Genomic DNA, 27,264 nt, shown 5'->3' on the forward strand with positions numbered 1-27,264 from the left:
CCTCCGCATTGCGAGCTGGAGCGTCTCCTCGCTCATATTGGCAAAGCACATCCTAAACCACCCCGGCTCCTCACAGTGGCACGACGATCCGGGGCTAACATTTAGTCCCACATCGAACAAAATCTTCTTCCATAACTCCCTCTCTCCATCCAAAGTGCTGGACTTCAGCAGGTGTCTCATGTCGACCCAGCAGAAAAGGCCCGCATTGCTCTCCAAGCAGCCCACACCGGCCTCCTGAAGCCCGTAAACGAATTTCTGGTGTCTCTCCTTGAGCCTCCTCTTGTTTTCGACTATGTACTTTTTAGTGAACCCTTTGTCGCCGAGCATCGCTGATAACAAGTACTGTGTCTGCGACGACATGAGCCCGAAGCTTGACATTTTTGTCACAACTAACTGATTATTTGTATAGACTGCACCGACGCGAAATCCAGGGAGGCCGAGGTCTTTAGAGAGACTGTAGACTATATGGACGCTGTCGGATAATTCGGGTCTACCCATCAAGAGCTCCGCGACACTGATGAAGCTGGACGGAGAGTCGAAGTTGGTGCCAGAGTAGATCTCGTCGCTGACGAGATGGATGTTTTTGGACGCGACGAAGTCGAGGACAATGTCGAGTTCAGGTCGGGTTAGGGTCGTGCCCAGCGGGTTGGATGGGTTGGTTATTAACACGCCCCGTACTCGTAGTCGACGTTTCGTGGCGAGTTTGTGTGCGGCTTCCAGAGCGGTTTCTGTGATGCGGAAGTCGTTGGAGCTCAAGCAGTGGATCGGGACAATCTCGACTCCGGTTCGCCATTTGAGATCCCGATCAAACCTGAAATTATAAATAAAAAGCAAAAACTATTTTTAGTAAAGCTGGACAGAGTGTTGAGAAAATTTATTAACCGGATCGAGGAAATAGATCGATATGGATGCAGGTGATGAGAAAGTACCCTGGATAGTACGGGGTTGGGACGAGGAAAGCGTCGCCTGCGTCGGCAAGGCAGAACATGAGAGTCTCGGCGGTGAGGACCAAACTGTTCGGGTCGAACGTGACCTTGTTGCCTCTCAACTCAGACATGAACTCTGCTAATGCCTGAAAATATGTGTGACGCCGCAATTTTAGTCGGAGTTCAAGAATCTTTGTTCGTTAGGATATTTTCAGTTCGCTGTGCAGAATCAAGCTGGGTTATCTTATATTTTCAGTTGGCCTAGATGCGGGGGACAGAGCAAGGAAGTTGCTGCTTTCAGCTAGTGGTCACAACTGTCTAATGAACGCGAACCACTAAAAGCTTTTTACTAATTACACGAGTCAATAATTGCTGATGAGCTATTAATAACTACTTAACTAACTAATCTAGCTTCGTTAAATTAATGAGCTTACATTTTTAAAAGCTGGCAGGCCGTGATAATCCTGGAACAGAGCCATCTCTTTGAACACAGACGTGCCGTTGTCCCTCTTCAACTCGGCAGCCTCAGGATTGCGGTCGAGCCAAGATTCGAGAAGATCAAAAGAGAGCTACAACAAAAACAGAGGGGGGGAAAAAATTAGAACAATGTTGATTATTCATAAGAAACATAGACAGAAACAAAGCAGAGGGGGAGAATAATGCTAACCTGGTTCTCTGCAAGACCCATTTGAATAATTCCTGAAGGATTAAGATTTGGGTGATATGGGTTTTTTTCATACTCTTGCCAACCGAGGAAATAGGATGAGTCCTGCCCATGAGTGTTGCACGTAGCTTTTCTTGATAACATGTTTGGTAAAGCAAAATGTGTAATGGCTTTTGATACCAGGAGTGATAATAAGATAGAAAATGAATGAGAGAGTTCGGTTTGGTTTGGTGGTGATTTAGGCAGGAGAAGTTGGTGGTATATATAGAGTATCATCTAATTAAAATAATAATGATATAACAAAATTATTTTGACCAACATAAGAGAGTTAATTGAGTTTTTTAATTGGCGCTGTCAAGATACATGAAAAGGACTATTTAGGAGACAAAATACTCATTTGCGCCGACAAACATGGGACTGTGCGAGAGGATTGACACATGCAAATAGAGAAAGCTATGTTAGCATTTAATAAGAATATTTGAAACCACAGTGGTGAAAGGGGGGAAAAGCTCAATCATGAAGGGAAAAAGTATAAAGGGCATCTGGGTCTATAGTATTTAATTTGCACTAAATGATGTTAGTATTTGGATCATTAAAATTTAAAATTCGTATACAACGGTTAAAATCATTGGGGTACATATTTATTGCTACGGATCAATGTTGTATATAAAAAGATTAATAACTACAGAAAAATTTATAATGTGTCATCGTTTATGATATAGCAGAATAGTCTTTTTTTACTTGTGCTTTTATATAAAATGGTAAAATTCTATTTTAATACATAGATTTTTATTTTTATTTTTTAAACTTTCATCAAAGCTAATGATTGTGACAATAATATGAACCTACAATGCATGTCTCAGTTACATGTTATCCAGTCTATGTGTTAGTAAATAGTTGGATATTTTAGATTTTCCTGTTTGACGTCTTTACCGCCACCGGCCATGATCTTTCGTTTTCCTCGTAAGGACAATTTGTCATTTGTGAAAAATTGGCAAATTTTATCAAATGGTCTTTAACAAATTTGGTACTGAATCGAATTGTTCAAGTGCAAATCAAGTAATACTGAGATCATTATTTACGACGATCCGGATGAAATTTGAATTGCATTAAAGCCCTTCTAGCTACCTCCAAATTTGACGAGGCAGCATCTGACATCGTTGGAATCCGTCTAAGGTCCAATTCAATACATTTGAGACTCGGATTATTTACAGTCTCAATCCAACAAATTAAGTCCACAAATTTGCACCGACGGGCCAAAATCAACAATGGATCCCTATCAGCACAGTTGAATTGAAGTTTAACGGATTACAACCAGCTAGACACAAAGTCATCTTCACCCGCATCTTTGCTAGCTGTTAAGGATCCTATCTGCGTCTAATTCGGCTCTTTCTCGAGCTCAATCAATATCGATCCAAGCATACTTTGAGCTCACTTAAAGACACCAAAGATATTCAAAATCTGGATAAGATGTATCATATTGGATAACAATTAGAATATATTTCAAAAATGCACTTCCATAGCAAAATTAAGTTAGCTCACTTTGATTTTAAGTTTGACAGTAGTGGGTTTTCAAATTGATTTTAAGTTTGTATTGAGGGACAGTTTGGTAACACTCTTAAAACTAGATCAAAATTGATATTGGCTAAGTTTTGATAGAACTAGTTTTCTTCTGGTCTAATAAGAATCTAGTCTAGTCTAGATAAAAAAGAGTCGGTTTCAATGAGGGTTTTTTGGTCCAGAAAAATCTAGGTTAATGTTAGTCCAGTTTTACTCAAACCGAGTTATTTTGAAAATAGAACAATCAGCGGTTGGTCCAGTTTTATGAGGGCCCGAAGGGTAAAAACCGAAGAGTTACTAGTTTAAGAATGAAGTGCATACGCGTGGGGATTAAGGAAAGAATGTGATTGGTGGATGACATTGTAGATTATTAATCATGATCTATCAATGTCAATATGACAATGTCAACCTGTCATGTACATGGCCTCATAGAAATGGTAAGGTAATAAATAAATTTAGCCAATTTGATAACCTCTGTTGATTGCTTGTGAGCAAAATCAGTGACTCTTGCTTAGTATTTTCCATGAAAATTCCTATGTTTATTACTCATTGTCTTTTGCTAAGCAAGTAAGCAACTCCTAAATGTTGGCAGCAAGCCCACAAAACCAATTTTTATTTTATTTTGTTTTTACACCTTTTGTTTTTGTTAGCATGGGGATGTTCTTCTGAAAACCTATTTGTTAGATGGTATTTTATGTTTAATTATTTAGCTATTTGGGAAATGAGGCCAATATTCATATTCGTTTATGTAACCTTCATAGTCTCTATATAAGAGAAGTTAAAGTTAGATAAATAATAACTTTGCTTTCAGTATTTCTCTACATGGTATCAGGGCCGACATCTCGGTCTTAAAAAGCTTCTCCGCTCTTTCAAGAGCTTGGGACTGCTGAGGGGATTTCGCCGCAAGCATGACTTCATCCTTCCCATCAGCGGCTTCAGCAACCTTGACTTCAACAATCTCAACCAAAAACTATTTGCATCTTTCGCTGATTGCCTTCAAAAATTTTAGATCTGATCCTAATTAGATCTATATAATCAGATTTATATATATGTGCAACATCGCATCAAATCCGTCTTTGTCAAGAATTTTTTGGTCCGTTCCTTTTGTAGATCAATCCAAGATCTATCCAGTCTGTGCCTTTTATAGATTGGGCGCCAATTTCATCACTCAAGCACAAATATTTAACATTTCCTCACCGACCTACTGGTTGATTTACCTAGGGTTTCTAATAGCTGATCGCCTAGGGTTTCTATTGGCATACTCGTCTAGGGTTTCTATTGGCTTATTTACCTAGGGTATTTCTACTGGCTTACCCACCTAGGGTGTTTCTACTGGCTTACCTTGTTTGTGGAAAAATCCGATGTAAAAGAAATGAAAGAAAAATTGACTTGTATTCTCTCAAAACCGATTACAATTTGGATTCCGATTACAAAAGAGAGGAGAACGAATTTGGTTCTCCCCCTTTGTTTAAAACTGGGTTCTTCACGGTGGCGATGGAGTGCCTCCCTCGAATACTTGCGTCGAGTTTGCTCTCCGTTGACGATCCGACCGTCTTGATTCACTGGAACGATGTCTTCTCCTCACGATTTGACGTTGTGGAGAACTTGCGTGGAAAGTTTAAAACTCTTGATGAGTTGATAACTCTGATCGATTTTGAAACTCTTGAAAAGAGTTGATTTGAACCGAGAATCGGTTCTCAAGCCAAGGCCGAAGGCTTCAAGGAATGCTCCAAAGGATGAATACCGATCTCTCCCTTTGCTGCCAAGTCCCAGATCCGAAAATGCCAGCCTGAACTCCATTGAGTTTACCCATATTTATAGGGAATTAAGGGGTGTAACCGCCCCCCTTAATTCTCTCCATAATGGGATTGAGAGGGGTGTAACCCCCCCTTAATCCGCTCCTAAGTGGGGCGGAAACCCCTCAAATCGTGGAGGAAAAACGGTTCCTGTAACCGTTCAGCTCGTGTTTGAACGAGTCAAACGCCCACGTTGGCGTTCAGGATCCTAACTCCGTATTTTAGACTGGAGACGCGGAGTTGGGTACCCGCTGGGCATTGAAAAACGCAGGTCCGACCCTAGCATTTTAATGTTGTAACGCGGGTCCGACTCCAGCGTTTTGATATTGTAACGCGTGTCCGACTCCAGCGTTTTGATGTTGTAACGTGGGTTCGACCCTCGCGTTTTACTGTTGACACACAGGGACTCGCGTTTTACTGTTGACACACAGGGAGGACCTCCGTGTTTTGGTGTTGATACACGGGGAGGACCTCCGCGTTTTGGTCTTAGAGCGCGGTGATGAGTTCCGCGTCTTGCTTTGGAGAGATTATCAACAAGTAATCTCTTTTGTCATAGCGTTGCAAAGATCATTGTCTTGTAATCTTCGTCTTGTCTCCTTGAGAATATGAGAGTCGTCAGATTGTAACTCCCGATGTTGATTGTGGATGTTGTTGAACTAGAGCTCTCATCGGTTATCGTGAAGGTCGTCAGATTGTAACCTTCAGCGATCTACGTGAAAGTCTTCAAATTGTAGCCTTCTGGAAGTCGTTAGATTGTAACTTCCATCATCGGTGTTTGATGGGGGATAAGCTATCTATTGTGATTTTTAGACAGCCTACATACCTGCCTAGAGTTTCTACTGGCTTACTCGTCTAGGGTTTATTCTCTCATTGATATGTTCTTATATAGAAGGTTTTCTATTTCCTGTTGGTAAATGTAGACACTAAAAAATACTAAGGAATAAAGCAAGGTTAAACCTTGTTACAAGCATGACAAGGCTCGTCATCATAATAAACCTCATCTCAGCCAACGAAGCCCATTATGATGATGAACATCATTGAAGATGAAGTCCATCCGCAGACGAACCTCATCAAACGACACCTCACCCCTCAAAAGACGAACTTCGTCATTGAAGACGAAGTTCACCCAAAAACGAAGTTCATCATTGAAGATGAAGTTCACCCAGAAACGAAGTTCGCCATTGAAGATGAAGTTCACCCAAAAACGAAGTTCGTCCAGAAACGAAGTTCGTCATTGAAGACGAAGTTCATCATTGAAGACAAAGTTCGTCCTGAAACGAAGTTCGTCATTAAAGATGAAGTTCGCTGTTGTCATTATTGACGAACCGCGTGCATAGCCGAACATCGTCTATCATAATTTTCAGAGGTTATATTTAAGGAGGGTTAATGACCAATAACTCACTCATTTAAAGAGAGTTAATGACCACTAACTCACCTATTTAAGGAGAGTTAATGGTCACTAACTCACTCATTTAAATGAGAGTTAATGACCACTAACTCCCTCATTATAAGGGGAGTTAAAGCTCATTAACTCACTCTATAATGATCCTAAGCCTATAAATAGGCATGATCAACATGAAAGGGAGAGGAGATTGAGAGGCTAGTCAAAAACCCTATCTCTCCTCCACTCTTATGGATCTTCATAGATCATCAGCTAATCATTTGGCCTTGGAGTGTTGAAACTCATAACAAGCATGACGAGAGTCATTACAATGACGGACCTCGTCTCAAACAACAAAGTTTGTCGTTGGAAACAAGATTTGAAGCGCGTCAATGAAGACAAAGTTCATCAGTGAAGATGAAGCTCGTCAGACTTGCCTCATAAGACGAACATCGTTGTATATTAAGGCTTGTCCGATCTGACGAACCTTGCAATGCAGCGAGGCTCGTCATCCATAGAAGATCCAGCTGTAACGGCTCAGAAGACTTAGTCAGCCACATGGGCTAAACTTCAGCAACACGTTACGCCCCATTAACCAACATGGGTTGAATTGGAGGAGGCAGTTACGCCCTCTACCCACAATTTTAGCACGTCGGTTACATGATAAAACTCTATAAATAGTCGCAAGCAGCTATAAAGAGGAGACTTTATACTTCTGGAGGAGTTTTTGACGATCGGGTGAAGAGAGATTAGTGTTTGCATCTTCGTTATCTAAGCCACCATCAGAAGCTTTTGTGATCTTATTCTGACCTTCAACGGGAAGCAATCTTGGCTTGAGCATCGAGAGAAGCATCCTTTCGCCATCAAGAACCCACTTTTAAACGAAATAGAAGTCAAATTAATCTTCTCTTCCTCTGTAATCGAGAGAGAGTATGAGTGATTGTAAGGGATTCATATTAAGTGGTCGAATCTAATATTTAAAACAAGAAATCAATCAAACTTTAATTTTTTGACACTACAATAAATAATCTACTTTTCACAAAAATGAGGATTTGTTGATTATGTACTTATCACAAAAATGTCAATTTTCTAAAAATTGACACCATTGCGTGAGTTTAGGTTTCGACCCATAGGTGCTCAACCTGCGGGGACAATGTTAGAAGTAATATAAAACTATAATACTTGACCATCAGTAAAATTATAATGCTTGACCCTTAGTAAAACTTTGGAGTTTTGGTATATTGCTTAGAGGACTATCATATGGTATCAGAGCCAATCCTGTTTTAAATCATGCGGGCCACAAATTTAATACAGATTTAAAAAATGTTACCGCCAGTGAGTCCAGGTTTCAGCCTTAAAAAAGGGGTGTTCAACCCAACAGGGCATGCTAGAATATAAAATTATAATTCTCAAGCCTTGCCATAAACTTTGAAAGTTTTGGTCTAATGGTTAGTAGGACTCAATTTAAGATGATACTAGAGCAACCTAGATTCAAACCTCACCCTCCACGAATTTAAAACAGATAGGGATGTTGCCCAATTACCCAAATATCTAAATTGTTAAATATATAATATCATCTAACGTTGTCCCTTTCACTTCAAATCTTAAATTGACAACTCTTACTGGATACAGATTCTCTCCACTATAAAAAATAGTGGAGGGACATTACTTTTATTTTATCACAGTTATTGTTTTATTTAAATGATAGTTATCATTTGTCTTTGTCATAGAGATCGCTATATTATTTTTATCAGTTAATTTTTATTTGATGGTTAAGATTAAGGTCAATATTTACCTGATATGTAGAGGAGAAAATTCAGTGGGCAAATAGCTCCTTCTTTTCCTCTAACCTTTTTCTTCTCATTTTTGGCTCCATTCTCTTCTCTCCGTCAAATTTCTTGTTTTTGTTTATCCCCTCTTTGTTTTTTTCCTCTATTTTCTTTGAGGTCATTTTCTTCACTTATTGCGGCTCTAGGAGATATTAGAGTAATTCATAATATGTTATACATAACCTTTTGGGTTAAGAGTAATGATAAGTATACTTATATTACTGTTGTACTACTACACAAAAAAGAGAGATACTTTCTTGTGATTTGTAAAGAGAAATTAGTATAGTTTTTATTAACTCCCACTTCTTTGTGTAGAGGACTAAAACAGTAATAAGTACACTTAAGTATTTTCCTTTGGGTTAAAATTTCTTTTAACATGTACTTCAAATTTGTAAAATGGTCACTATTGATTCTCTCTCTGAAAATACGCATTACTCTTTGATATGTCTAACTACTGACTTTCCAATTTGGAAACTTTGAATACTAATCTACCAAAATTAATCTCATACCTGGGATCATTATAGAGGTTTTGTTGTAAATCCAGGAAGCTCATCAAAATGTTTTGTTAAACTCTTGTTAGTGAAACATCCAAAAACTAAGACAAGCCCACATGCAAATGCTTAGCTTCTTCTTTCCCCAGATGTGATCTTGCTGCGCAAACGGCCGTCGACAAACGCCGCAAGAAGCCGACCACGACTTAATCCTTGGATGCGAGCTCCCAACATTGCTGCATGCAATCGAACCCACATTCTGCCCTCAAGTTCAACTTGGCTCGATCCTGCCTCCCATGTGGCTAAGCAGGATTGGGCCATGGAGCCCCTCCCATGGTCTTTGCTCATCGGTCGAATCCGGTGGGGCCCGCTTCAGGGACCTGATGGACGGGTGAATGTAAACTATGGGTGACACCTAACATGGTGTTGCATCCTTTGCTAACCCTCGCCAAGACCAACTTTGGTGAGACCCAGACTTGGGAGTCATTTCCTCCTACTTGATGACAATAGTCCTGGGTCTTTTATAGATATTTTTAACCAAAAAAAAAAAACTTAGATAATGCCCTTCTACTAGGTAAAAGAAATTCACCAAATCAAGTTTCAGACAACATGGGATCCAAAAGAATATTCGAAAGGCGATTCTTGTATTTTCACAATATTTTAATCAAAATCTAATCAGAAAATAGGTGCAGGCGGTTGACTGTAACCGGAATTCTCTTTAGAGCGGTTTTTATACAAACCGAACTTGAAAGATGATTCTTGTATTTTCACACCTATTTTAAAGAAAGGTGGTTTTAGTGGGGGAAAAAACCTCACGTACGCCCAAAGCCCTACCCAACTCCTCCTTTATTTCCGTCAGCCTCCTCTCCTCCTTCTCGTCTCTGTTCCGCCGCTTACAAAAAAAGAAAAAAAACGAAGAGAATCTGAATCGACGGAGACACGGCTCTATTCCGCCGTCTCTATTCCGTCAGCCTCCAACTCCTCTTTCCCGTCTCTGCTCCCATCATTCAGACCACCCCCGCTGACTCATCCTCCAACAGTCCGATCCAGTCACCCAAAAGACGGAGAGAATTTGAATCAACTTATCGACGCCGACGGCCGATCGGTCCATCAAAGAAACACAATCAGGTAATTTTTTTTAATAAATAATTTTAGGGATTTTTTGGACAGAAATTTGGGTTTTTGATGTTTTGCAATGAAATTAAGATTTCTGATTTTGAATTTTAGCTGAATATTAGTTGTTGAATTAGGGGTTATGATGTTTGTGCGGTTTCGTCTAGGTTTTTGTTTTGAAACTAAAAATTAGATTTGATTTAGCTATTTGGGTGGCACAGTTATGCCTTCTGACTAGTTTCTCACGGTCTCTATAAGTTTAAAAGAAGCTTATTAAAGTTGAAAGATAGAAAGATGAAATAATGTTTACTTGTTAAAAAGTTCATCTCCCTTCTAGTCATCTAAAACTCGAAAATTCTGATGGACGATAATATGATATATTTCTTTTTGGTTTTAATTATAATCTCAATTTAACTTTGATTTGATGACATTCATATTATTGAATTGCTATCTAGATTAATTGTTTGATTATTTTAATAATAATAACATTGCTAAATCTTCGTTCTGGCATCAGTTTAGTTGATTGTTGTGATTTCATATATGTTATCTTCACACTACCATGTCACAGGATTGATTGAATGGGTTGACAATGATATCAATTGAAAACGAATACTTGGAGAAACTCGAGTATGATGACTTAATTGAAGAATCCGCTTCAAAAAATTCAAGGAGAAGTGTTTTTCTTTGAATTAAATTGTAGCACAAATGTAATTTTTTCTTATATGAATATTGATTTTGCAAGAGAATATTATCAGTTTGAGCCCAATATAGAACGCTAAATGATATTATATGTATTCATTTTTATCGTTATTGTTCGTACCAAATTTTTAATATAAAGGACAACCAAAATTGGATTGGGCTAGAGCAACCCAAACCTCAGGGCCGGCCCTGGTTAAGGGACAATTGCATGAGGCGAGAATTGGACTTGCGAAATTTTAACTCCGCTCTGATTGCACTTCTTTTGTGAATCCACACGGGGTTGGCCTGTTACAAACGAGGTGGGTTAATAATAATGAAATTCCCATTAACAAAATATATATTTGAAACCGATTAAGATCAGTTTGTCGTGGGTGTCACTAAAAAAATTCAATTTTCAGTAAAAAGTGTTTGTTTGCCCCTAGTTTTTCCGGGTTGGCCCATCGTACAATTGGGACGTATTGGGCTTTTTCTAAAAGGCCGAAAACAATTTCGGCGAGAGGGGCTGGATAATTGGGAATTCATTATCAAAACTTGTAGACGGAGACACTCTAGTGAGGAGACTGAATCAAATCAAAGAAGGACCAAATTCTTTATTTCCGGGGAAAGGGCCAAAAAAAAAAAAAAAAACCTAACAGGAAACTAAAAGATGCCCATGTCTGTTAAAGGAAGAAGAAGATGAGCTCCCATAATAATAATAATAGTGACAATAATAGTAATTTTAATAATCCATGGCGGCAGCAAGCTCCAAGTTCAAGAGAGGAAGAAATAGTAGCGAAGGCGTGGGGGGTTCTCCTCTTTGGCATCATTGGCGCCACCATCACCACCTTAGCGGTCCGTACTCTTTTTCTTTTCTTGATTTTTAATTCAAAATTTCGGAAAATTTTCGTGTAGACCATTAATTTACTCCATTTCATCGGGAAATAGATGATTCAATTTTAGGGGTTATTTTTGCGCTCGTTGTGACATTATTTCCCCCATTTTTGGTTATGACGTATGGGTAACTCTAGTCGGTTTTATTTTCAAGGAAATTTTCCGAATTGGGCTCTTGAATGAATTTCTCTGGCTCCTGCTCTTTCAATAGTGTTGTGATCTCTTGCCAGGGCTTGAAATTCCATATTTTTGATTAGTGGATTTTGACCCAAACAGTGTTAATATCCATTCTATGAAGAACAATTTTTCTGAACAACCCATTTCAATTTTTTTTTTAAAAACCGATTCTTTTTTTTATTTACCAAAACCGACCCGATTTTGTGTACCAGACTAATCACCATCCTAAACAGTCAGGGTTGCCAACCCCGACTATTTAGGACGGTGTTAAACCCTAATTAGAAGCCTTAAACCCTAAAAATTAATGTCCTAAATAGTTGGGGTTGTCAACCCCGACTATTTAGGAATGTGATTAGTCTGCTAATCACAAAATCGGGTCGGTTTTGGTAAATAAAAAAAAGAGTCGGTTTTAATTTTTTTTTTTTTGAAATGGGTCTGTTTAGAAAAATTGTTCTTCTATGAATTTATGTACACCATCAAAAAGTAAAGCTCCTAACCCTACCCTCCCCACCCCCGACGCACCCAGCCCAGGATAAAAATAAGGGGCTATTTGGTTGGTTTCCCTGATTATAGGAAACTCATTTCCAAGCACAGATATTGCTTTTCATGTGTTTTTAAAGGTTTCTTAAAATTTATTTGGTTCATCATAAAATAGGGTTGAAAATAGATTACCTCACATATCCATTGTTTGTTTCACAAAAAAAAAAAAAAGAAACTAAGAATAGGAAATATCACTTCTCATTTTATCCGGTTTGGATGGAAGAAGTACACAATAAGAAAAACTAGATGTGCTCACAATGGTGAGATTACCATAAAAAAGAGACATGCACATAATAAAACTTCATACTAATTTCAATAACCAAATTCTAACAACTCTTTAGAGCTGCTATAAAAAATTCCCCATCAAAGCTTTAAAAACCAAATTGACATGCACATAATAAAATTCAAAACCTCAACCTCTGCTCAAATTTCAAATTTCAAAAACTCAACAACCCCATTCCAGCCAAAATGCAATAACTCCAACTCTGGGCAACAGAAATCACATATACATAATAAAATCCAAAACCTAATCCATCCAAAGCAAAAAACACAAATCGCTCATCCTCTTCAAATCAGAAGGAAACCGCAATGTCTATCAAAGGCAATAAACAAGCTATTTCAATGCCAATAGTTTCCACTAGCTAATCAACAAAACTCATATTCTTCCTCCCTTTATGTACCTACAACCGAGCATCTCAACAGAACATAATTGCAGATATTTGAGGGGAAAAGAGAGCCATGAGATAAGTAAAAGTCAATACCTCAACCTTAAGTCAAAATCGCTGTTTAAAATTGAAAAGCTAGAGGTCCTCCCCTGTCAAACTAACCACATGAAAAAAACTATAAGGTAAGAAAGCATGAGCCGATGGCTTTCAGTATTATCAACTACCAGCTATATAGAGAAAGGGAGGCGGAGATATGTACCATGTCATTGAAAATGCCTCAAATGTTCATCAAATTATGAATGTCTAGGTTGCATAATACAATAAATATCCTTATACATGCCTCAAAATAAAATAAAATTTAAAAGAACAAGCCTTGGAGTGTAATATTTGAACGCTCAGATTTTAAAAAAAAGCCTCCATTAGAAATCCTCATTCAAAAACATCATTTTTTAGGTCAAAATACCATGACAATGAAAAAGTCAAAGGAAACAAAATGAAAGCTATTGTAGACATTCTCTTGGCATCATAGCTCAAAATCATCATTATTATAAAAAATAATAGTAAAAAGAATGATAAATATGATTCAGTTTCTAACTTATAAGAATGATTTAATTAAAATCATCATACACATATGTAAGCTCAGAACTTGAAGATAATCATAAGTGACAGCCATCCAATACATAAGTGCCCATGTAGTGCTTGATGCGTAAGAGCTTGATCAATATCATTATAGATAGCCATGCCAATACATGAGAGTTCATGTAGGTTGCTAAATCATAAATATTGATCAAAAGCATGATGCACATCTACGACATACATGAGTTTTAATGCAGGTTGCATATCTTAATATTTTTCATTATCACTATTGCTTGATGACTCAGGTAGTATGAATGCATGAAAGCGTCATGCTATATAAGGAAAACAAATATATTGGCAATCGTTAAAATTTCTAAAATCTAGTGAGTGCTCAGAAAATAACCAACAATGTACAACGATAACCATACCAGTACATGAGGTCTAAATGTAGGTTGCTATCCTTTGAAATTGGCCAAACATCATAGCAACGACTCATGTCGATAGGTAAAAAATCTAATATTTGTTGCTTTTGTTAGAGGATCCTGCAACAACGAACCATGATTATTAGATAAGATATTCAAATTTATAGCCTAATTTTCATACACATGTTCACATATAACTCAAGCATGTTAAGGTACAGTTAAGTAGTGCATCAACATTGATTAATGTAAAAAATAAAATTGTACCTGTCCCATTGACACTCTGAAAATCTCAAATGAGCACAAATTAAACTCATGAAAAATATTTCCTTTATATTATGGGTCTTAGGTATGACTCGTGTTGAAATTAACACTCTCTAGGCATGGCGAACTCAAACAGAAAAACTACAATGGACAATGGTAACAAGACAATCGGTAAAAACTTAGAACAACGCTATCAAAGAACAAGCACTCTGTTTTATCAAGATATACACCTCATTTTCACTAGAGAGATTGGATTCATGAAGTTGACTTAAACAAAACATAGATGATGGATCATCATCAATTAATATGGTAATTAACACATGATGGCAAGATCTTAGGTGAAATTAGAGGGAAGCAACAAGTACACGAATAAAAGGAAAAAAATTCTATACATTAAATTCTATACACAAAATTTGAAGAGATGTTAAATTCTACACAAATGAATAGGGAAAAAAAATTCTATACACAAATAATATGGCAACAGTTTAAAATCTCAAGAACTAGTCACTATTAGCAACAATTTACAAAAGGAAATTCACACATACCTGAGAAAGTAATATTGCTACATTCTAATACATTAAAAGCAATAATTTTTACATGAATTGCAGAATAATTAAAAATTTAGTAAACAAAATAATGCATGTTCCCTCTGTTGGTCCATTTTGGGAATTTAAAAAAGAAGACGTTTTTCATTGCAAATAACAATTGTGGTTATAAAAAAGAAGTAGCTTTTGCATGTGAATGTAAAAACTTACTATTAAAAAATAAAGAAAGAAAAAGAAAAAGAAAAAACAAAAGTATTAAGAAAATTACTTTCAGAGATTTTTGAATGTAGCTTGGTGAAGTTTTCCAGATGGATTAACCCCAAATCAGTTAGATCTTAGAGAGATTAAGCAATCAAGAAGGCAAAGCAACGAATCGACCTCTAAAATAACCCAAATAGAAGACCGCCGAACTAAATAACCCAGATTTGAAGATGTTTTATCGATGAAATAGCCAATTATTTAGCCCAAACAAAGCTTGGGTTTCTATTGAAGTAGTAAGAAAATATTGACAGTAGAAGAGGGATCGATATCGGGTAGGATCGACAAAGGGATCGATATCAATATTTTCCCTCGGTTTTTTTTGGCGGAGAGAGGCGGTGGAAGGATCGAAGGAGAGAGGCCGAAAAAGAAAATGAAGAGGAAAGGAGAGAGATAAGGCGGTGATAATAACAATGACCCTTTTGTTCTCGTTTCCCAGATCATTCCCGCGGTTGAGCTAGCAAAAAATATTGATAATCTAGTTCTCCTTCGTCCCAATTCCTACCTTATACCTAGGAAATGGGGTTTTTCGTTTTTCTGAGCTGGCAGGTGATTTCTCTAAAAATTTTCTTTAAATTTTAGGTTGAACCAAACTGAAGATTAGAAAATCTGATTGGACCTAGATTTCTTACTGTCACCGTGTCAGAGCTGGAAACCTATTTCATCATATTATTTTTGCCAACCAAACAGCCCCTAAAAGGAAAATCATACACATCCGTTGTAAACCAACCCTCTAAAGTAAACATAATGTTTAAAGTATTGATGAACTCTTAACCCCCCCTGACCCAAGAAGTATCAATTTACCTATTATACTCCTTGTACTATGTGCATGAGCTTAGCGTGATCGCACTTTTTGCATTTCTTCGTGAGTTTCCAGGCATAAAAGTTCCCCAACTACTTTCGTCCAAAGCTTTTTATCCTTTATCCTTTTTTAGAACTGGAAAATCATTTTCGAAGTTGTAAAAGCGGAAGAAATGCTTAATAACTATTATCACATCATCAATCTATTAAACATCGGACTATGGGCTAACAAAGTGGCGGCATTGGACACATATACATAGTATAAGGATGATAATACATAAATTGATAATACATAAATTGATACTTTATGGGGGAAGTTGGAAGTTCCACAATACTTTAAAGTGGGGATTAGTCATTTCGCCAACTCCCCCTTTTGCAGAGCACTAGCAAACCCCTCTGCTCATTATTTACATTGATTTTATCACTCAATCCCTGTTTCCAGCCTTTGTCTTTGATAAACCCTGAGTGACCGGTAGTTCCATTTGCAGATTCTGATCCAGAGTCAGTTTTATCAGTCTCATCATGTTACGAATGAGCGTCTGTATTTCTATCGCACCTAGTGATCAAATCAGCCAAAGGCCTGTTTCCAGCTACTCTGCTAAGACCTATAACAGCTTCGAAGGTCTTCCTCTTTTTTCCAGTTAGGTTTTCTAGCAAAAAAGTGATGAAAGGATTATTAACATCTAATAAGAACGAACTTTCAATTTTTTATTAACAAAGTTCTGTTGTCCGTTTCTTCGTTGCTCAACCAGACTACAACATGAGCACTTACATAAGCATTTCTTGGTACAGCATGTTTTCTCCATGCATCCCAATGCCCTATATGTCCATACTTGATCCGGCTCTTCCCATATATTAATAATCTAAGCTTATGTTTCAAAGACTGTCAAATAGCCTTCACAAATCAGACACTTCAGAAGAAAATGGTTTCTTGCTTCTGGCTCATTCCCACACACGAGATTTATCAATGCGAATAACCTTCTATCTAAAATATCTGTACAGTTCAATTTTTTTCTTAACCATCCTCCAATTAAGACTTTCACGTTTGGTGGGAAGTGAATTTTCCCGAGTTGATTTTGATGCACAGTTACCCGACCAAAACAAATCCTCCTGCCTTCCTCATTATAGTGAAACCTGATTCAAACCTTGTAAAAACTCAACCAATTCCAGATTTAAGACACCAGTCAGAGGACTTCTAAAAAATGCGAGACCAAATTTTGTTTAAAAATATCCTTCTTGACGTACTACATCATACACGAAGAAAAAATTCTGATTTTTGTAGTAGATCATGTTGGGTCTAAAATTCTTTCACTACCACTTCATTATTGAAGCTGATCATGAATCAATAATCTCTTGACCCTCTTTTTGTTAAGATTGTTATATTTCTAGTCTTAAATAGTTGAAGAACCCTAATAGTCATATCTACTTCAATAGCTTTTGTAAACTAGAAATGGTTGATCATTTCTCCCTCTTCTACCCCGAGTAAACCTCCACATAAATGACTGGATTTCATATTGCATCCCTTCTCAAAGAATGGTTGAAAAAAAAGAAAGGAAATTTAAACTGGGGAAAAACAAAATGCTTTTAGCCTTTCAGTTGCTCTTAAATGCATATGTATCTGATCTGTTGATCAAACTAGCAGGTCTGTCAGTTGCGCAGGACTGGAGAGTGGTTCTACACAGAGGTACAGTGAATTAGTGCTGTATTCATAATGTAACATGTTTTAATAATATTGGAGGCACTTAAGGAGAGTTGACAAGGCATGACATTAAAATATCAACACGTCTTCAATTCTATCAAATCATGATAGAAGTGTTCTTGATACATGGGAGGAAGTAGGTCAAAATTTAAGGCAGTGTGTCAGCTGACAAAATGAGAGGAATTAGTCTCTCCTATTAGAGGAGAGGTTGCTGTCAATGCTATCTACCCTATTCATTCTATATGATATGTTTAGATATATTTAAGGTTGTGCCTGAACTTCTGACCAGTTAATAAATAATTTGACTGATGAATCGATTTTGACGTAGAAAAGTTCCTTGGGCACCGATATGCTGCAGAAAATTCCGCATTTACGTCTGTCCTTATAATTGTATCGATTATTATTGCACAACAACCTTGAGTTGGCTCTCCATTTTGACCATCCTAATTTAGAAGTCTAGTTGTGTTGGAAAATTTGTTCTCCCCCGTCTTTACGTCTGTCCTTATAATTGTTGATTCCATTGGCAACTTAACTTAATGGGCACCTCATTTATTTTCTTTATCACTTTGAAATCACAACCGGTATGCTTTGCTTTTGATCAATGCTATCTTCAGACACTTCTTTCACAGTTCCCCACAGATATTAGTGCCCAAAATAATAGTTTCCTTGGAATAACATTACAGTATTTGTTATAAAAAAATATTTGCAGGTTGTGTAGTGAAATGGGTTACAATGAACACAGAACATATGGTGCTGGTGCTAAGACCCCACACTAGTCCTTGATCTGGGGGCATCGCTGACCGACTTCTAGATTTTCAATCCTGTTCTCATAGCTGATAGAGTGTCGACATTTATGTTCTTTGTTTTCTTATTTTTTGAAAAAGCTTACACAATATATTACTTGTAATTAAGGTTCTAATTTTATCAGTCACATTCTAGTGTTCTTAATTTATAATCTGATTTTTTTTCTCTTTTCTATTCAAAAGCTGAACAAGTCCCAGTCAAATCAATCATGGAAGAGGGGAGCAAGTAGTTCAGGTTGGGGAACCTACAGAGAAGAAGCATGGAGAAGAAGATATAAACAACGACTACAAGAGGAGTATGAGGAGGAAATGGAGAGAGTGGTCAGTGTCTTTCCCTTCTCAGTATCCTCTTCGTTTCCTCTGGTTTCATTGCCACGTTTATAATGCCTATCTTTACTTCCTTTTTATATGTGATTAGGAGCGTATTAGGCGCATGCAAAGTGTATTCAACAGAGAAAGAAACAAATATAAAAGGAGTTATGAGAGTTGGAGGGAATATGGCCCTGGTGCGTATCAGCATTATCAAAGAGATGACTGGTACTGGCATACAGATACGTCTTACAGAGACCAAAGAACAAATTACTGGTCCACTCCTACAAATACCGGGAATTACTCAATGTCACATCATTACTCAGTCTTGGGTCTTGACAGGTAATTATAAACAGATTGCTTCTTTTTCGCAGAAAGTATTATCTTTCGCTTTTATTTTCTTCAAATAGAAAATGGATGTTTGTAAAGTATAATTATTGACCTCGCAAAAAAAGAAAAAAGGTCATAATTATGAATCTATGACTAGGGATTTATGTAAGCAGCCCTAGAGATTAGCTCAACACTTCTATTTATGTTGTATGATCACTTTTTGCATAATGTCATCTTCACTGCAATTATACACACACCCTGATGAACTGTAGATTTTGTAGTCGGATTCAAATATGTAGCTTATTTTGAGGGGAATAATTCATAACTGGTTATCAAAACAGTTAGCCTGGCAGATTGCCAATTTTTCGATGCAGCATGAACACTCCCAGAAAGCTGTTGTATCTGTTCAAATCAGAAATAATATGTAGGTTATCCTTCTTTTAAAGAAAAACTTGAATCTAAGGGCTTGTTTGGATTTGGAGGGGGTGGAGGGAAGTTAGGGGAACCCAGGGGCAGTTAAGTTAAGGGAAGGGAAGAGAATTTCTAAAACTTGTTTGGGAAATTAGTAAGGTGAATCAAGAGGAAGTTATTTTACTCCGTTTGGAAAGTGTAATAACGGGAGGGGAATGGAATGGAATGTATATAAATTGACAAAAATACCCTCACATATTATTAAGTTATATTGTTGTTAGAAATTAAATATCAAATATGCATCTATTGCAATATATTATTATTGTCATCATCTCCTTCCACATTGTATATCCACTATAAACACAAATCAGAGCTATATAATGTTCCATATTGCACTTATGGCAACATATAAATAGCAATTAATAGATATACATGCTACAACATGAACAAATCCAACTCCATAAAAGTGAAGTGATCATCAGTCAATAATATTAGCTCTCCAACCAATTCAATGTTCCTACAATCAAAAACTTGCTTGGAAGTTCAACAGCACAAGGTGCAAGGAATGTGATCGTCTTCCTGTAAAGATTACATCCGCAAGGGTTAAAAAAAGTGAAATGCATAAAAAGATGAAAATGAAAAGTTTGTGCTTGTCATCATCTCCTTTCACATTGTATATCCACTATCAACACATATTTCCATAAACAATAGGCAAAAACAACTTACATAAAAAAGGAACATAATTCATAAAATCAAAGTTTTGCAATTAGCACATGTTTCTAGCAAAATATGACCACATTCATACTAAGTTTTGCCATAAGCAACACAAAAACAAACAAGTTTGTAATTGCCACAGATAATCAAATTCGGCAATACAACTTACAAAAATAAATAACAATAGATTCTCAAGATAACATCATCATAAGAAGTTCCTTGCGCTCTTCAAATGGACATCCAAGCAAAGCTTTTAGATCCTCTGGATGCTTAGTTAGGAAAAGATACGCTTGTTTAATTTGAGCAGTCTTAACACCAAGTTCAAGCAAATGGTTCCAAACATAACTACTTTTCATTGGAGCACGTTCAAGAGCTTGTATGTATTTATCACCAGTGGATTCAATTGCCTCAGCTATCCTCTGCATACCCTTTATCACCTCCTGATCAACAATAGAAATTTCGTCCTTCGATTTTCTAGTTTTCTTTTGTGAATTTGCAGTTGATTTGGTTTCAGGGGTAATCACATGTTCATCATTGTTGTCATTTGGGTCCTCATCATTAATCCTATCGAAATTCTCTAACAAAATTTCATTTCGAGAAACCATATCATCGATGTCGTCAATTGTATGAGAATCAAAGCCATTGCTTGCACTAAAATCCCTCCTCCTTTCTCATATCTCAGCCGCAGTTTCAGCAAGTTCTCCATTTGCTCTATCAGCTGCAAAAAGCTCCAATAGTCTATCATAGTTTCGGATAGACTTGGTCCTCCATTCAGCAGCTTCTGGGTGAGCCTGAAACAGATTTGCACCAAATTTTAGCTCAACTTTTCAAGGGAGAAAAAGTTTCAGAAAACTTGAAGCTGAAATGGAATTTCAGTATTAGTTTCAGCACATTGCTAACCTGATATGTTTCAGTTTCAGCAGTGTGCTGAAACTGAAACATGAAATTAGGTTTTAGCACACTGCTGAAACCTGATTTCAGGTTTCAGTTTCAGCACAATGCTGAAACTGAATCTCAGTTTCAGCACAATGCTGAAACTAAAATCAGGTTCCACACTACAATGATAATCCTTCTAATAAATGGTATTAATGCGATAAAAAATAAAGATTGTGTAATTTTACCTCGATTAGTCTTCCCAAACCTCAGGTTCCGTACTCCACAAACCCGTGCTTCGATTCCAAGCAAAACCACTTCCAACATTCTTAAATAAATCATAACAAACTGTCCATTTTGTCTTCATATATTTCATGCGATTCTTTACTTTTTCCTTATCAAATGGCTTATCGGGAAAGCTTTCTTTAAGTTCGGCTGCTATTTCATTATAAGTCGTTGATGTAAAATTCCCATCAAATCGGTTTCCCATTACATGTTGATTCAAGTAAGCATCAATTAGCTTATCTTCCATATTATGAGTCCATATCAAAACATTAGCATTCCTACGGCGAGAAGAATCACCTTCCACATTCCTTCTTTTCGACATCCTTTAATTCACACAATAAAATAATGTTAGAAGGAATTAATTATTCACAATTCAATAATTGAAAACTATCAATGAGAGATGACATGAGATCACAATAAATAAACTAACATTCATGCTACCGAATTAAAATGATATTAGTCTAACACTTATCAAGTACAACACAAATGAAGAAGATAACCCAAGTAAAGAGTACAAATCAAACAAACAATAAGCATAACTAAAACAAATTATCGATGGTAATCTTGCCACATAGCAACTGCGATGCCATCTCTTTTCCACTCCCCTCTACGAACATCTTCGTCCTCATCTACATCATCTTCTTCAAATTGATTTTCATTATGTTGCTCATCCCCTTCCTGAAATTCATCATCTGGATCGACTCCCCTTAAAAAATTATGCAAAATACAACAGGCTAAAATGATCTTTTTTTGTGTTTTAACACTGTAGTTTGGTTCATTTGAACTTGCTATAATGAGAAATCTTTTTTCAAGATACCAAATAATCTTTCAATGGCATTCCAAAGTGATGCATGTCTTAGATTAAATAACTCGCGTGGATTCTTTGGTGGATTTCTAGAATACTCTTTCAAATGATAGCGTTCCCCTCTATAGGGTGGAAGTAATCCACTTCGTAACATGAATCCAGCATCAACCAGATAATATTTTCCTATAAAACAAGTTCATTTTGATTAGTAGCTTATTACAAAGACACAATTTTAGGCTTTTCTTTAGTTTTTAATTACCTTGAGGAATCTTAAGTGGAAATCGCCTTTGTAAACCATTTTTAATAATTCTGGAATCAGATGCAGTTCCTTCCCATCCAGACAAAACGTAAGTGAATTTCAAGTCAAACGTGCATGCGACCAACACATTTTGTGTGAGATAGTCTTTCCTACAACGATATCTAGGGACGTCTCGAGGAGAAACTTTTACTCGAATATGTGTGCCATCAATTGCCCCGACACAATCCTGATGTCATAAACATTAATTAAAATCTAATAAATAACAAACTATACAAGATTAGATGTGAAGGAAGATATCATCACCTTGAAATAGGGATAGAACTTTGAATTGGTGAGTATCTCCGAAGGAACTTGTGATCCATCGGGTTGTACAAAAAACATTTCCTCCAACTCTATCATAGCTCTTAGAACATTATGAAAATGACGACTCACACTGTCTCCAGATCGTCCAAATATGTTACTTCACGAGTTGTTACACTGTGTCCCAACATGTATAAAAATTTTGCAACTTGTTCTTCAATAGTAGCCCTTCGAGTTGGTTTAAGCCCACCATTCATCTCTAATATTTCGCATAATTGGTTAAAAGCTGGTGGATTCATTCGAATCATTTCACGATATATAACTCTTTGAGACATTATTTCTCACACAATCTCTTACTTCTTTAGGTTCTTGAGGGTCAATATTTAATCTCCTAATCTTATCTCTTCGATACACGAACCAATAAGCAAATAAGCAAATAGCATATCCAACCGCAATATTACATGTGTGTTGAAATTGGAACCATGCGTCCATTATCTATTCAACAAGTTAAAAATTTTACAGTTAAGACATGGAATTTAATGTGTGTGTGTCTATATATACAGATACATAGTTTTTTCCAATCAATTCAAAATCTAATGTACTTTCTAATAATACTAAAAATGTTAGCAATCTTAAACAGTTTTTGCTAGTAAAAATATCTAAGAAAGAAAAATCCTAATAATACTAAAAATGTTAGCAATCTTAAACAGTTTTTGCTAGTAAAAATATCTAAGAAAGAAAAATCAGTTGAAACAAAAGATTACAATTGTACAATAATCTAGTAGTTTTGTATGAATATAGACTCAAACAATTAAATGGTGATGAATCAGTTGAAACAAATGATAATGGTGATGAATCATGCAAGGAATCACAGAAATATCAATCTCAATATAATTATGAAGTCCCTACAACTCTCAAGGGATTGCAAGATAGTCAATAGGAAATTGATATCCTGTTTAGAGTTCACCTGAGGGGTGTTAGGAACTAACACCCACACTATTAAAGATCCGAATCAGGACTGAGCTGAAAGGCTTACAAAGTTGGTGAATTAGTCCTCAAAATTGAAGAACCAACTAGCCCCAACAACTTGGATTTGGGTTTACCACACACTTATAAGCAAAGAGACAATTAATCCACAAAGCAATCAACTTAGATCTGAAATAAACTCGCAATTAAATATGTCTAGGAAGTTTAGGTTATGAAAACTCCGTTGGAGACCTGTTCACGTGAACAGTAGGCGGATGCAATGCGTGAACAGTAACTGGAGCCGGTGTCCAAGATGGCGCAAGATCGCATGGACAGTGGTTGGCGCAGGATGTGAATAGTTACGGGTTTCTGTTCACGTGAACAGAACAGCAGGTTTTGAATTGAGGTAGGGTTTTATTTGAGTGGAGGGTTAGATATGAGTTCAGGGTATAACAAAATGCTGTGATTTGATTAAAACAATAAAAATGAGCTTCACTTTCGGGCTTCACACTCTCATAGCAATTCACATGCTAATTTAAAAACTCAGAATTATCATATCAAAATAGTTTGTCTATCACTGAGGCATTACATCATTATTTATAACCATAACAAATCAAATCAAAACCCTAAATCATGCTCAAATCTTTGCAAAAATTAAAACTAATATAAAATCCAATCAATTAAAATCTCCAGGATCATGACGAATATATCCAGAATCAATCAATATCATCCAGAATCAATCAATATCCTCTAGAATCAATCACATGTTTCTTTCTCCTGGAATATACTCCATGGATTCCCATCACATAGGGAATTAGTGCTCCTGGTGTTTGATAGCCAGATATGAAAACAGTCTCCAGATGATGTTATCTGTTTGCTTGTCCCCCTCCCTCTCTCCCTCTCTTGTTGTGGGATAATGAGGACCATAAAGCTGTTTGAAATGTGCCACTTGCTATTATTTACTCATTGCTTTTAATAAGCTTTGATATATCCTGGGTGTTTCATATGATTATGATTGTTTTTGTTTTTGTCTATTTCCAGGAAGCAATCTAGCCTGTTATTATTTTGGGTTTTTCCTGGAAACCACCTTAAAATAGGGTCATTATACAAAAACCATCTTTCATTTTCAATTTATACATAAACCACCTTTATAGTGGGGTATTTTCCCCAAACAACCACCTTTTGGTCAAATTTTCATTAAAAAACTGAAAATAACCTTAAAATTCATGTGTAAGGTACGTGACTTATGTCCTAACTATAGCTAAATATTAACAAAGTGAGTCATATGTCTTGAATGTGAGTTTTTAAAGGTATTTTTAGATTTTCAGTGTAAATGTTGACTAGGAGGTGGTTGGATGGAATAAAAACCCACTTTAAGATGGTTTACATACAAATTGAGAATGAAAGGTGGTTTCTATATGACAACCTGGTTTCCAGGAAAAACCCAATTGTTTATTTTTTGCAATAATCTTGTTTATTCCTATTGGATGTAACAGGTTTGACTTATAATTTCTTCTTCTTCGATAGGTCAAGAGCAAAACCATACACAGAGGCAGAAATCAAGGTATTTGTTTCTAGTAACTGATGTTCATTAATGTTCTTTTTCTTTTGATGATTAAAAACTATCTGACTTTGTAAGCTTTTTGGCCATATAACAGTGTGTAGTACCACATAATCCTATTTATCTTTAGACTGAGGGAACTTTGTCTTGTATCATCTCCTATTTTGCTATACAGACTGCTTTCAGAGTAATAGCTATGAAATACCACCCAGATCAGAACAAGGATAATATAGGTGAGTGGTGCATTGGTCCTTTTGGTGTATCCCGGAGATTTATTGATATTATAGCATTCCATGCCAAAAAGGTCTACTTCATTTTTCCGTATAAGAGAGAAATTTGTCATATTTTCTGTTGCAGAGGTTGCAGAGGCAAAATTTAAAGAAGTGATGGCGTCCTATGAAGCAATTAAACTGGAGAGGAAAAATGCCAATTGTTGTTGAGAAATCTACCTGCGGACAGTCCAAAGCGATTTTCCAACCAACTGTAATTTCGTTTCCTTAGCATTTGCTGTGACAGTTTTAACTTTGCAAACCCTTTATCGAACAAAACTTGTGTGTTATGTAATTGTCTATTATACCATCATTTGTAATTTTGCAGTGTGTGTATCTTCGACAACCTCTCTTTCACATGACTCCAAAAGATTATATATGTATGTTAGAAGTATTGAAATATCATGATTTTTGTATTATAGATTTTTTTAAAACATTTAAATCATGATGAATGGAGTAGATTGTTCATTAGAATAGCCCAATCCATGTATCGAGAGTTGCATCTTTAGATTCAATCTAAGGTGACTCATTAGAATTATATATATATACACACACACACACACACACACACACTAGAGTTTATGCACGTGCAATGTACATGGTTAACTACTGTGATTATGTATTTTTGTTTTATTTTCTTACTAAAACTTATTCCTAGGTTACTCTTTGATATTTTTTGCTCACTTTGATTAAGTATTTTTGGTTTATTTTCTTACTAAAATTTATTCCTAGATTACAATTTGATTATATATTTATTTGATGTTTCTTTGAGTAGGTTACACCCAGTTTAAATTTTTATGTTGATAGTTGAATTGTTAGGAGATAAATATAATCTAAAGCTAATTTAATTTTTCATTTCATTTGGATCGGTATGAAACCGAGCTTGACCTGAGGAAGTATGTGTTATGAAAGTGAAAACACTTGAAAAAAATAAAAGTATAAAAGGAAGATGAATAATAAAACCAACGAGCCAAAATGATAGATTTAATGTGGGTTAAAATGAAAAAAATAGTTAATGAAAAAATTCATAAACTAAAGATTAATGTTAACTCTACTACATTTTTATATGATAAAAGTATCGACATATGCATGTGAAAGCACTAAAAACAGTTTATGAAAATCCTTTCTAAAGATTACTAATTTACTAAAAAAACTATTCTATAACAATTCACTAAATATTATCTTTTGTTGCTTGTATTTTATTTTTTATTGAGTTGAGATCAATCCTACTTCATCTTTATCTTTTTCCTGGGCAATTCTAGAGTAGTGTCTTCATCGTCTACATCGACTGTGATATGAGACTAGAGTATGTTATCTTTCCTTAGAGCATCTCCAACCATACCCTCCAAATTTGGCCCTCCAAATTGGAATATTCTAGGAATATTCCAATTTGGAGGGTGAAATTTGGAGGGTTGCTCCAACCCACACCCTCCAAATATTTTTCTTTTTATTTTTTTTGTCAAAGAAGCCATATAAATTAAAGAATGTTGGATATAGTTTACTTCATTGTTAATAATTTATTTTGGAAAAAAAATTTATAACATTATAAAGGTGTCGATGAGAGCTTTAAAATAAACCCAATATTAATACTGCAATACAACATATCATAAAAGAAGAAATTCTAAAATAACAGTGAAAGCATACATCGATAGAACAAGAAAGCAAATATTAACCTCTAATACAACATACTATAAGTCGCAAACATATTCATTTCTTCCTACAGAACCAGCTTCGCCCGCATAGGAAGATTCAAGATAGGGAAGCTCATTTTATGCTTCGAAACACACTAATTGAACATTTATGGCAGAAGCACGGCAATGAAGGAATGTAATTTAAATATTGTAATTTATGCTTGTACTTTTTTATGGAGCGAGTTAAATAGATCCCCGTATTTTAAATTTCATGTCTGATACTTATTTATTTAATTTAAAAATTAATAATTTTATAATAATACTAAAATAAATTAATCTTAGTTTCATTTTAAAGATCTCAACGAGTCCTTTCCAAATATATAATGATTTCAAATATTAGATTAATAATTTTTTAACTATATTTATTTGAAATTAAACATCTAATTTAAATTACTAAGAAGGGTGGCAAAGTAGT

At 36.0% G+C, this 27,264-nt stretch overlaps 2 protein-coding genes across 5 annotated transcripts in view; one reads left to right on the forward strand and one right to left on the reverse strand.

Annotated features, from left to right (window-relative positions):
- Window positions 1-1,734, reverse strand: part of LOC109835287 (1-aminocyclopropane-1-carboxylate synthase 3-like) — a 7,912-nt gene extending 6,178 nt beyond the window's left edge. The window contains exons 1-4 of the mRNA XM_020403269.1: window positions 1,594-1,734; window positions 1,361-1,495; window positions 930-1,072; window positions 1-811 (exon numbers count right to left, since the gene is read on the reverse strand). The exon at window positions 1-811 is cut by the window's left edge and continues 1 nt beyond it. Coding sequence (XP_020258858.1) covers window positions 1-811; window positions 930-1,072; window positions 1,361-1,495; window positions 1,594-1,734 — 1,230 coding nt within the window. The remainder of the gene's footprint in view (window positions 812-929; window positions 1,073-1,360; window positions 1,496-1,593) is intronic.
- On the forward strand, window positions 11,030-25,577 carry LOC109834334. 4 transcript variants are annotated; one of them, XM_020402336.1, is made up of 7 exons: window positions 11,033-11,290; window positions 17,217-17,258; window positions 18,260-18,397; window positions 18,495-18,727; window positions 24,856-24,892; window positions 25,065-25,122; window positions 25,247-25,577. In XM_020402336.1, exons 1-7 carry the CDS (start codon window positions 11,135-11,137, stop codon window positions 25,327-25,329), a joined length of 747 nt encoding a protein of 248 aa, XP_020257925.1. In that variant the 5' UTR covers window positions 11,033-11,134; the 3' UTR covers window positions 25,330-25,577. The 4 variants fall into 4 exon arrangements, with proteins under 4 accessions (XP_020257927.1, XP_020257928.1, XP_020257925.1 ...); XM_020402338.1 differs by lacking the exons at window positions 25,065-25,122; window positions 25,247-25,577 and adding an exon at window positions 24,987-25,055 and having other exon boundaries at window positions 11,030-11,290; XM_020402339.1 differs by lacking the exon at window positions 25,065-25,122 and having other exon boundaries at window positions 11,031-11,290; window positions 25,247-25,410.

The sequence above is a fragment of the Asparagus officinalis genome, chromosome 3 (assembly GCF_001876935.1).
Source record: "Asparagus officinalis chromosome 3, Aspof.V1, whole genome shotgun sequence".
NCBI classification, from domain to species: Eukaryota; Viridiplantae; Streptophyta; class Magnoliopsida; order Asparagales; family Asparagaceae; genus Asparagus; species Asparagus officinalis.

Bases quoted from the DNA above. Each gene is read 5' to 3' on its own strand.
- LOC109834334 (XM_020402336.1), top strand. From the start codon at position 11,135: ATGAGCTCCCATAATAATAATAATAGTGACAATAATAGTAATTTTAAT. The intron at 11,291-17,216 runs GTCCGTACTCTT...TCAAACTAGCAG, and splicing joins CCACCATCACCACCTTAGCG to GTCTGTCAGTTGCGCAGGAC. The intron at 18,398-18,494 runs GTCAGTGTCTTT...ATATGTGATTAG, and splicing joins AGGAGGAAATGGAGAGAGTG to GAGCGTATTAGGCGCATGCA.